Source organism: Stegodyphus dumicola, chromosome 1 (assembly GCF_044657685.1).
Source record: "Stegodyphus dumicola isolate Sdum_Otavi_A_Nest chromosome 1, ASM4465768v1".
NCBI classification, from domain to species: Eukaryota; Metazoa; Arthropoda; class Arachnida; order Araneae; family Eresidae; genus Stegodyphus; species Stegodyphus dumicola.
The window spans coordinates 258,134,841-258,148,045 of NC_140768.1; the positions used below are offsets into that span (position 1 = coordinate 258,134,841).

Sequence of the window (13,205 nt, forward strand, 5' to 3'; positions counted from 1 at the left end):
AATTTCCTGATCTTTCCAAAACTTTTATGACAGAAAAAAAAATCTCTTCAGCTCGGTAGACTAGAAAGACAAATCGTAGTGACTGATCTTACTCAAAACATTAAAACATTTTATCTCACCTTATTCTGGATACGTCGGCCATTGCAGAATTCTAAAACCTTAAAATTCTTCTCTTTGTTATCAGATATCATGTCAGCTTGAGAGGGGAGGATGAAGCCATCATTAATATCCTGAAAAGGTCACTAAGAAAATTTCCTTATGGAAAATTTTTTTCCCAGGAACTTCCGAGGTTTGAAAACTAGAATTTTCACGAAATTCTCTATATTTTACTTCAAATGTCTACATTTGAGTCTTATTGTAATGATTCCTATGTCTAGAAAATTAAATATTTTAACCACTGAAAGAAGAAATTCTTAGCGAAATTCTCAAGGTGAAAACATGCTTAGAACCTGAAAAAATAGAACACTACCAAAATAAATGTTACTTCTTTTGTAAAGATGAGATATTTCAATTTTGAGTCTTCCGTTATACCTCCGTAAAAGATATTAGTAGCTACCTATTTGAAAGATTCAAATATGTTAAACGATATCTTACGATGGTTAAAATCGTCAAATAAACCCTGTGTTAAATCTCATACTGCAAGAAAATGCTCTGGAATTCGCCAAAAGACTTGAACAAGATGTATTCCAAGCACGTAATAATGATTTGTACGATTTTAAACAATGACGCCAAATAGTTTTCTAATATGTAAGTGGAAAAAAAGGGAATTGCTCTGTTAAATGAAGCTGTTAAAAATTGGAAGAAAAATGTCTTGATAGATGCGATAAAGGGTTTCAAAGCATGGCATATTTTTAACTGCCAATATGCTGTATTATTTTGTCTCATTTAGTGAAAACATTTTTACTTCCATAGTTGAAGTTTCTTATTCTAATACACTTTCTTTGATATCTTCTTGTTATATATCATAAATAAACATTTCCTATCTTCCGTAAGCCTTTCATTTCTAAGACATTTTAAAACAAGCCGTTTTATTACTTTTAAGAGCTGTCGTTATTACTTATTCTGATAAAAATCAACAGTTTTGCAGGTACATTTCATTTAAGAGCTTACCGTTTATTTTTAACTATTTTCTACAGAATTTCAAAATCATTCGCTCTATTTCTAATTGGAAAGAGAACTTGAATCCATCGAAACAGGAACCATGAAACTATCATGTTACCACACTGGACATTTTGATATACTTAATCTCCATCTTCAATTAGGAAAGAGCTTTGCATGCTATTTGAATTTGTTTTGGATGATTGATTATACACGTCTCGGAAGAAGTAGCTTGATATATATGGAAATAATGAGGCAAACGAAGGCGATTGCGGAAAGCAAAGCATAGCCTAAATGTGTTACAAAGCTGAACTTGCAGTGACAATATACCCTTACATTATTTTCTTATATATGATAATTATTTATGGACTTATATGTTGTGTGCATAATATGTATTCAGAAAATCTCTAATTCACATATGAGTGATTTAAGAGCATTTTAATAATTTAAGCTTCTAATATTTCCCAAATGAAGAAGTTTCTTACAATTAAGGTTTCTCTGCGTTTTCTCACGAAAATCGGAGGCAAAATCTAGAGCTAAATCTAATGCTTAAAGCTTACTAGCAGCCTGTCCAAAGGGTTCGACCCCGAGGGACTAATGTTTTCATTTTGCGATTTTGCGTCGAATCACTCTGAATATCCTTTTCACTTTTCAAACTGTTCCCACCAAATATTATCGCCCTGTATTATATTTGAAGAAATTAAATAATGAAGTATCTGCATAAATGTATGTATGTTTCTCGCATTTTGATAAACCAACGGTACCTAGAGCCATTAAATTTTGAATGACATAATCCTACTGCGAATATGGGCATCTGGAAGCCCAAATTTGAAATTTATTTTATTATCGATTTCATATTTTGTAAAACTGTACCAAATCAAATGATTAACAAGTTCAAGGATTTCAAAACGAGCAATGGCAACGTTGTACAGAAAAAACATTTTTATCTCCAGCGCGTGAGACCGTGGATCGGAAATTCTAAAGATATGCTCAATTTAAAATTACTCTGCGATATTGCTCTTGAACTAAATTTTATGGTTTAACATAAAACATGATATTTCATAAATAAAGGTAACACATAAAACGTTAAAAAAACTCCCTTTCGGACGTAATTTAAAATTTGAAACCTTTCAGATTTTCATTTTTTTTTTTTTTTTTTTTTTTTTTATTTTATAAAAAATTAGCTTCATTAAGCAATAAAGCTCAGCGACACTCATTAAAACAAATTCTTTGGGATTTACAGGATTTTAGTTTTTAATGGAATAAAAATTCCTATTTCAAGAATTGGAAAATCTCTAATGTTTCTGTTAAAACTAATTTCTTAATTTCGGGAACCTACTAATTTCCTTTTACTTAAAATTGCAGAAGCTGGTAACTTTATCCAAAGCTCAAATTTCAAACAAAATGAAGTTTATTTTACTTTAGCTATGCACGTTTTTAGAAAATCCTATAAGAAATATATTCTTTCCTCAAGTACTTATCAAGTTCTTTGCTTTAATTAAACAAATAATTGTCAGCAGAGATACTGCTGATGTTAACACGCGTTCCTATTTTTATTGCAATAATCTCTATTTATAGGCAATAAATCTTTTCAGGATAACCATCTCTTATAAATGATTACCCTGATTACCCTTGAAGGTGACTAATAGCCCCACCAGTGACCGAGTGACTAAGAGCCCCCCCCCCCAAGTACTGGTTGTTTGACTCCGATTCGAATCCAAGCAAATGGGTTGACTGCATGGTTTTTTTTTTTGGGGGGGGGGTTACTATGTATAAGATGAAAATGAAGCAATTATACTTAAGGCATTCCTTCCCTTATGAATTTAACTTTTGTCTGCTTTGCCTTATCGAAATAGCCGAAACCTGAAAGCGACCAATGTTATAAAACTATAAAATAAACATTGGTATTGAACATCCTGTTAAGGACCATAACTACAAAAGATCAAAATCATCTGGAATCATAGGTAGTCGTCCTAGAGAGGGGTTAGTATATTTCTTAATAAAAAATGAAGGCTCTCCAAATTCCTTGCAAAGACAACTATGAAACATGCCCACATCTTTAAAATTAAAATATCATAGAAAACCGACAAGGACTGAGAATTTAACGTCATTGTACAGTGATGGAAAAAACACTGGTCCTCAAATACAGGAAAACTCACTTTAGCAGATAAAGCATTGGTAAGGAAAGGAAAAGCTTGTCTAGCGATTGTTCTTTCATGGGCAATACTAAAAGTAAATGAAATTTGAAAAACATATTTTTAAAAATAATATTTTCAAAAAGAATTTTCCAACAATAGGAAATGTATCTGCATGCTTTCCGAAAATGTATCGTGACTTCGCTTTGTCGGTTGGTGACGTAAGAAGTGTCATTTGTCTTTTCCGTGAGTAGCTATATAGTTGTTGCTTGCTTATTCATGAACAAACTCATTCATGAAATCTGTATTGAATTTGTTTTTAGCACATGACAATAGCATTTTAAGTGCTTCGTTTCAGTTTCGTAGAAATTTCTACAAACTACATAAGTTAACTACACAAATATACTGATTCGATATTGATTTTAAAAAGCTCATTTTTCTCATTTATCAGGTGCGAGACCTCTGTTATATTGATGTCAGGACAAATGTTTTTCTTTTTAAAATAATATTTTATTGCGAAATATTTTCGACTGTAATAAAATAAATATGAAATCTTAAGAGATATTTATACATCATATCAGGGGTTCTCAACCGGTGGTACGCAAGAGAAAAATACGTGGTACTCAAAGAAGCAAAGTATTTTTAACTATTAAATTCAAAAGTTAAAACCCCTACATCTTAATTGAATTTTTCCTCTAACACTTGTAAATTAATGCAATCTGAGCTTTTCTCAAGAGTGGTGGTGGTAGTAGTACTTTGCTATGGTGATACTAAAGGTTTTCAGTTTTTTTTTAGATGGTACTCGTTAGTGAAAAGGTTGAGGACCGCTGCATTATATTGTCAGATCATTAAAGTGAAAATAACTTTAAATCATGTTATTTTTTCAAAACATTAAAAATAACATAAAATAAACAAAATAAGTACAAAATAGTTTTAATAAATAAAAATAGCCGACGGTCGGCATTAGGTTATTGGAGATTACTGTTTAACTAAACATCACATGTGGCAAGATTTTCCGTCAATGACATTAAATTTAAGTATTGCCATTTTTAAAGAGATCTCAAAAGTGACTTAAGTTTTCTAGTACAGCAGTATCAAGACAATAATGAATCCTAAAAGTAATATCTATGCAATTTATTGTTTACAGAAGGAGAGAAAAAAATTAGAGTATATATTGTAATAATAGAAAAATAATTAACATACATTTGATAACATTCGGAAGATGACAATAGGAGGAACAGATGAATATATTTAGTTGCATTATAAAAGCATGAATAATTTGCATATTTTGATCTACATTTGTAGAGACATTAGGTTTTTTTCGAAGCCAGAGAGATCAAAAATCAGCAACGCCTTCGCCGGGAATCGAACCACGAACTTCTGAAATACCGGCTCAGTGTGCTCTGACTACTACACCACGAAGGCACGCTAGGAAGGCGGGAGAAATACCTTATACATTAAAAGTAATCTTTTTTCAGTCCAATAATAAATGGATTAAAAAAGGAGCTTGAAGACAAAATAAATAAATAAATAAATAAATAAATAAAGATTAAACCTCACTGTAGATATATATACAATAATAATATTCGGATCTCCATTTGTATTATTAGTAAAGAAAATTAAGTATTTACAACGAAGCATCATTCCCCTCATTTAACTGTTAAATAAGTCAAATCTCAATAGGAAGAACGCGTCAAAGCCAATTTAAGGGAAACTTATTAAGGATCTCTTTGGAAGACTTATTTTCCAATTGATGTGCATGAATATTTGATACATATTTTCTATTTAAAATATATGCATTGAGAAATATATATTTTAAAAGCGAAAAAACATAACATTTTCATTAATTTGTGTTTCTTCATGAGTAATGTGCCTCTTACTTTAAAAGTTATAGAGAAAATTTAAGAGGAAAAGCCAACGATTCTTATATTTTCTTCTTAAGTAAGTATTTTGAATTCAAATATTTAGGGATATTTTTTTTTTATCTGCGTCTTGAAATTAGTGAAATTATGCAAGCACAAATTTCTACTTTAATTATGCAGTCTAATTCAATATAAATCTAACTACCTCGTTAAGACAGAACAATGCACAAAATTTGATGCATCTTTCTCTAATTACTTGTTAATATAGTAAAATTAATCCATCTACCGCTGAGAATGAAAAACAAATTTGTTTGCAAAACATCTCACTTTTAAATCCTCTTTCCTCAAAGGCACTGAACCATGGAGGCCAAGGTCGGTTTATCTGCATAGGTTTGAAGGAACTTTCATGCAGAATTAAGAATAGAAACAGTTATTTGAAACTTTCCTCTCGCATACCTGGTTTGCGTACCTGGTCGCAGTGACCAATTCCAGCAAGCCGCGGTATTTTCAATTTTAATCGTTGTGCAAAGGACCAATAGGAATTCGCTGCGGTATTTATTAGTAATCATTTCGCCACCGACTTTCGAAATTAAAGAAACAAGGTTTTTGTTACAAAACTCTTTTCTGTTCGTCTGGACACAAAAAGTTATGTCAAGTTGCGCATTGCGGTTACCCCGCAGTATTGTCTTAACTCGTGTTCAGTTAAGATGTTTTAGGTGAAAAAAAATCTAACTGTTCTTTGAAAAATATTTCTAGTCGACTATAGGTGATTGACTATCTTTTGAAGTTAGAGAATAATGTAAGCATGTCTTCTAGAATGTGAAAAGTGCAGAATTTTTTCGTCAAGGATATTCAAGATCTTCGTATTTTTGATTTTTTAAATATTTTTTTATATTTTTCCGGATTTCTGAAGATTTCGTATTTTCAGGCAGAGTGGAAGTTTTACTTAGTGTCTGACGATTTATGGGACTTTTGTTGGAGTACACTATAATGCTGTTGATAGTACTTTTTTGGATATTGTTGGGTTCTTTGCGGCCTGCTGCTTCTGCAGTGGTGCCTGAAACTACTACAGTTGGAAATGTATCAACTATGATACCACTAAAGACTGTTCCAGAGATCGAAAAAGAGATAGAAGCCTTGGTTGGATCAATCTCAAAAATGACTTTGCCCTATTTTGTTCGAAATTCAGACTTAAAATTGTCACCTTCGTGTATGTCAACATTCTTCAAAATTTTCGTTGATATCAGGAAATTAAAGATGCCCATTGTCAAGTGTAAGTACGAATTTTCCATGTTACTTTATTTGCAAATAAATATTCAGTTTAAGATCGCAGTAAATGGAAAAAATTTGCTTAAGGTGTTAGTTTCAGAAAAATGAAGAACATATAAATAAAAATTATACCAAATATCCTTATTTTGGCTATGTCTAAAAAGTGATTATGTTTGGACCGAAAATAATTAAATTTCATAATTATCAGTATAGAATATTCCAGACACCACAGCGAATGATGTAATGATAATATAATTTATTTAAAAGTTATCTGAAAAATAAACTTTCATGATAAGTTCGATCTGCTTAATCATTTCTTTGCTTAATTTACAGGAAATTAAATTTTCCATATCTATATCAGAAAATTTGTCAAATTTCTCACGACGCTTAAGACGCTCACGACGCTTAACGCCAGCGCCACTTTTGTGTCGCGTTTTATGGAACAGAGAAATATTTGTTTGGCTTGTATTTTTCTTCTCGTTTCTTTCCCTTTTTTATTTTTTGTAGAAAAATGCTGGGTATTTTGAAAACTCCCTAATATTGGATTTATAAAGACTGTCATTAAATAACAGACTTGATGCTGATGTTTCCATTCAAGAGAAGAAGATCCATTGCGTCAGTCTGCGTCTGAAGACATGCAGAAATCACTTTAAGAAATGAAATTACTATCGTCAGATGGGGAGTAATTTCTCCCATCACTTTCAGTTTATTCCGAGCTAGACATTTATATTTTTACAATAAGCATTTTGTAGTATGAATATGGTTAAACGTATTAAGATCCAATATTGAGATTTGCAAGCATTTATTATGGCCTTTTTGGTACGCAGTTTTCATTAATTGAAGAAATTCAGAAGCATAATAACTTTTTCGCGATATAGCTTCTACGTTCCTGTTTCTAAGACTTTTCCCATTTATTAAATTTATAAATAATAAATTTTAATAGTAAATCTCCATGACCAAAATTTTCTTTATAAGTTTTTTCTCAACAGTTTACTTTAATAAAAAAATTTGATAATATTTCTGTATTATTGGTGTTTTTCAATATAAGATAATAAGATATAATCTCGAAAATTCAAAGCCTTACTGCCTGGTAGACGGATATGCTACGATCTTTAAATCAGTGACCTCTAGAAAATTTCTTAATTATTACATTGTGCTTTTAAAGAATTACATAAATCCTTATTATATATTAGGTATTCATATTTGTTATCAAATATGCTATCATATATATAATCAAAAGATATAATAACTCTTAAATTGAGAAAAAGTTTAACACCTCAACAGAAAATATGCACATAAATATGAAGCAAAACAATTCAGTAATTATTAACTCTTGATCATATAACTAATTTCGTAGCGTTCTGCGCGACTTTAGTAATTTATTATCTTAATTTCAAATTTCTAAACTAAATAAATTTATTTAATTATTTTAATTCGAAAAGAAAGTAATATGGAATGAAATTAATATGATATTTATCCTCGTTTATTTTTAGCCACGCATTTCTTAACACTATATTAATCATCCATTTGCTTGTTTAATTTAAGAATAATAACAGTATTCCTAAATTAAATTCTAATTCCTAAATATTAGTCATATTAAGAGATGTGATTATTTTTAATCATATTATTGATTCCTAAATATTAATCATATTAAGAGATATTCCTCTTTGCGGTTTATATATATGTGTGTATGTATATATATATAAGATATAATAAAATATGATGGCTGCTTTCCTGTCTAAGATGCTTACGTCGTACTTTTAAAAAACGTGTACATAAAAATTATCGTATTTAACTATGATTGGATTAAGACACAATAACACGCCGAATAAATACTAATTCAGAAGTCAAACAACAAAAATCAGCGTTATATTAAATATAACGCTGATTTTTGTTGTTTAATGTAACGCTGATTTTTGTTGTTTGACTTCTGAATTAGTATGATTGGATAATTACCTTGTCTACCAAAATGATCTGATATGCGTGAAAATAAAGATTGTGATACTTCAAGCTCAGTTTTGTTAGCTGCGTCATCATACCTTCTCCCTCAGCCATGACGAATACCGGAAGTTAAAATATCACATATATATTTAATTATTAATTTTCTGCTTATGATTATCTTTTAGGAAAGGAAATGTAAAACCACTGCAAAATGAAGTTAGGAAATGTTAATACTTAAGAAGACTGAGTTAAAATCATTAAAAACATGTATTAAACCCAAAATAAATTAAAAATTTTCAATGGGGATGCAATAAAATAGTATATTTTGAAAGAAGAATTGTGCATACACGAAATAAGGTAGAACAGTGCACACATAAAAAAGCAAGTAAATTATAGCTGATATCCCGAAAGAGGGTTGACTTATCAAGGAGAATTGACCATTTTCCCAAAAAATCCTCAATAATTTGGGTATGATCACAGTTTGTTTAATTCGTATGTTTGAATGAAATTTTGTAATCGAAAAAAACTAATATATATTAAAATTTGTATTTAAATAAATAATTAATAATTTTCAAACATGAAGGTAACTCTACGACGTGATTTAAAAAGAACGTATTTACAAAAAGATTGTTATGAAAATTGATATATATACAAGCACACACACACACACACACACACATATATATATTTATATATATATCGTGGCAAGGAGTGCAAAACAGGCGCAGTCTTGCACTCCTTGCCACGATTAATTTCATAGGCTTATGCTGATGTTACTGTCAGACAAGTGTGATAAGTCACAACAACAAATTTACTGGTTACTTTCAGATCTGGTCTTCTTAGAAACGATGGTCGTCACTGTAGTGTTCACTGTATTTATAATTAACTCTTCAGGTGACGTGGATCATATGAAATACTTAAGTAAATGGAAAAAAAATAATCATGCTTACTGATGGGGTAGTTGCACGTAGTTTCCACGTTAATTGCTTCTCTTGAATATTCATAATAAAATCTACAAATATTAAAAGTACGTTGCATTAATTGTAATTTACTTCTCAAATTAAATAAAAAAATCTAAAATTAAATCACCAGAAAATATGTATGATATTTTTAGTAGAAAATAGTGCATGAAAAGTTTTAAAAAATGTTGTTTATAAATGATTATTGAGATAATATTATTGATTATTACTGGACGTAATCTTCTTATGTTTATAAAAGCAGTATATTTGATTCGTTATCAAAAGCACATTACAAAATAACAAATTATAATTTAATAATTTAATGCAGGTCTCTGAAAAAAATGTTTGCTTCAATAAACTTAAGATAAGTAAAAAAAAAAAAAAAAGAAAGAAAGAAAGGAAGAAAGAAAGAAAAAGGAAAAAAAATTGTAAAATTATTAGCTTATTTCAGATGAAAGGTTTTGAGAAAACGTTGTATTTGAGAGGTTATATCTCAATACAAGCGGCAAGTTACGTATTAATATTTTCAAAAATTCATAATATGTTAGGAATAAAGAATTAAAAAAATGGTTAATACAGTTAAATTTTTTCAACAATTATTAAGAAATTTATTTTTTTGGTAGTTATTGCAAAGCATATGTAGAGTCTGCAGTTCCGTTTTTGGCAATATATTCAATACTAAGATATCTAAAAGATTAAATATGAAGATAGGTAGAAGTCAAGGATTTACTTTTCTTTTATCTCATTATACATGGTTAATTTATTTGTGGTGAAAATGAATAGTATGAAAAAAATGCGATTATTCCGAAATGGTAGAAATATATGCCATGATGTACGGTTACGGCTGGACTCTCGAATAAAATTTATAACCTCATTTCCAAGAATAGCTGATATGCTAGCATGATACTTAAAAAAATAAATAAATAAAATTATTTTTTATTTCAAGAGCTGCTAAATGTTTTTTTTTGAGTAACTACTCAAAAAATTTGCCCCATCCTTAAATAAGTCTTTTGCTTCTATTAACTTAGATTTTTTTAAACGAATTTTGTGGTTTCATAATCACAAATAGTACTTGCGATAAAACAAGAAAATAAGAGAACATGTATGCTTCACCTGAAGAATTAAGTTACTTGCTAACTCTATGAAATTTTTATCTGCTTTAAGTGGTCTAAACTCACATCATTATTTTTGCTTTAAAAAAACAACATCAATTCAAAAATACCATGTAGAATAAAAAAATGGACTATTCTAAAATTTCCTCAAAGACTTTTTTTATTGTCTTAGTATAAATTTAAAAAAATCCTTTCATAAAATATTCTTTTTCTCAAGATTGTGTGATTTCATTTTTTAAACTATGAATTTATTTATATTTCAAATTCGTAAGAGCTCGTTACCTTTCGACACGGAAAAAATCACATGTTTAAATGGCTTGCAGTTTTTCAAAATCCGAAACCAAAATAATGTTCGAATAATAAAGTGAGAAAAGTGAGAAAAACTGAAACTAAAAATATCTCTAAGCAATAAACTTTAAATGGTTGTTTAGTGTTAATCTGAACATATTCTTCAAAATTATGGTTTATTCTATAATTATATACTAGCGTAATGGTGCAAAGAAGTGAAAATATAATGCAAATTACATATTATTTTATATCAGCAAATTTTCCAAGAAACATTTTTCGAAGATTAGTTTAGTTTTTGTTTTGCAATTTCCTTATGTAAGAAATTTCAGTGAATGATCATATGGAGCAATAAATTAGGTTAATAATAAGGTTAATAATAGAGCATGTTGGAATAGGTTAACAATGGACACTTTCCTCTTCTTGTCGTGGTCACTGAAAACATTCGATAACTTTGACGAAATGGGTCATGTGGTAAACAATCTACAGCTGCTGTAAAAACAATGGCTTACACTTGAAATAAAAAAAAATCTCCATACTCTAATAATTTTTAAGAATTCTTAAGTGTCAGTTTTTTGTGCATACAGCCATATCACACGTCTCTGAAAGTTCCATTTTGCTTGATAATAGCCTAATATTGTCTTCTTTATATTACTGTTGTACTAAAAACAGCAAATTTGAAATTTCTAATTGATAAATTCTGTTAAAGCGTGAAAGGAAAAATAAAAAATTCATACTATTCATAACTGTCAAAAAACTGCATAGAAAACGCAAAATGCGGTAGATGTACTGGTGTTAATAACATTAAAATCTAATTTTCGATGCCATGCTTTCCTAAAAATTTTAATAAAATGAATATCATTTTATTTCTTCAAGAAGCCGATTAAAATTATTGAAACTTAAATAATAACTTAAATAATAAAAAATATTTATATTTTCAGCATTTTCCTTTACTAAATAATTAAAACTCCTTTTCTATTCAATATTACTAGAAAATCGTGAAGATCAAATTACATTGTTCTTTATTAATCGTTGAGATTTCTATAGATAAAGTTACAGTTTAGAAATAGTAACATTCTGTCCTTGAGTAGAATCGAAAGATTATAAATTAAGTATGATTAGCACATAACATTCTCTTACTAATTTTATAGCATATCTGCTAATTTGAAAGTTTCATCATAGCCATTACTTACAATTGCACTAAATTTAAATCAAAAGTTTATTTTAGTAAAAGAAACATCTGTTACTCTTGAAGATTATAGAAAGATATCATATTTCATAAGAAGAAAGAGAATAAGGTTCAAATTCGCTGAAAATCTAAAAACACGCTTGTCCAGAACATAGTTTCTTTTTTTTATAATGCCATTACTCTACTGTTGCTTCTATCAAGACTCTGAAGCTCGGAAACATCTGAAATAGCAAAATACCGAAAGATAAATTGATATTATAGATATTAACTGGGCAATTACATTTAAAACGATAACACGTTATTGCGCTTTTCGTGTCAAAAAATAAGCCAAAATTTAAGAAAATTTAGAGTATGAAGAACTGACTTGAAATAAAATATATTTATTGAACGATTTAAAGTAATATCAAGTTTTAAATTCAATAGTCCTCATACTCTATGTATGACCAATAGAAATAATGAATGAATACGTAACTTAAGATTCCTATGATTCTCTTTGCTTTCATTAGTCATCTCAGAAAATCTTTCTATATCAACATAAACGGTGTCCTTCAGGCTTTAATGGAAATGAAATTTCTTCATTTTCAGATTACGTTTGTTGGCTTGACCTTGGTTTTGTTCTGTAAATACAGAAGTTTTGACCATTTACTGCATTGTTATTTTAAAAAGGAGATTTCGCTCATCACGCTATATTTGTGATAGCTCGTCAGACTATTGAACTATTGTGTATCAGTACGAAGTTCTAGGTAACTGGAATTTTTATCACTCGGACTTTACTGTTCGAATCATGGTTTAACATATGTATTATAATCGAAAAACGATGTTATATTTATGTCGCTTTCATGGATTATACTACATATAAGGAGAATTTATAATAGAAGATATTTATATTCTATACGCGACGCGAGATAAAATTTCTAAAGAACGCAGAAAACATAGATGATAGGGGACGGAAGACGGAGATACCTGATTTCCAACAGTTTTGCTGCATTTAATTCCCTTTGTTAGGTAGATGTATATTGATTTCCAGTCTTAGCCAGATGGAGAATACAAATTTGTCAAGCTGTACGAAGAACATCTCGCTATTTTTTTTAACATATTTCGAATAAAAGTTTTTTAATGGCAATCTTTCATTACTTTTTAAAAATAGCATTTGTTATTTTTGAGGAATGATCTTTTTTTAAAAATAATAGCCTTATCATGACCTTCTTTTTCATACTTTGCCTAAACAGCGTTTGATATTCTATAGAATGCCTAGATATTATATACAATGCCTACGTAAAATACATAATAATTCATACTTTGCCTAAAAACGCCAGGCATTCTATAAAATGCATAGAAATTCTATACAATACCGA

General features: G+C 29.3%; 1 protein-coding gene across 1 annotated transcript in view; it reads left to right on the forward strand.

Annotated features, from left to right (window-relative positions):
• The first annotated feature begins 5,598 nt into the window (after window positions 1–5,598).
• The window catches only part of LOC118192311 (O-acyltransferase like protein-like), a 68,763-nt gene continuing 61,156 nt past the window's right edge, over window positions 5,599–13,205 (forward strand). Inside the window, exon 1 of the mRNA XM_035363250.2 lies at window positions 5,599–6,368. Coding sequence (XP_035219141.1) covers window positions 6,059–6,368 — 310 coding nt within the window. The 5' untranslated portion in view covers window positions 5,599–6,058. The remainder of the gene's footprint in view (window positions 6,369–13,205) is intronic.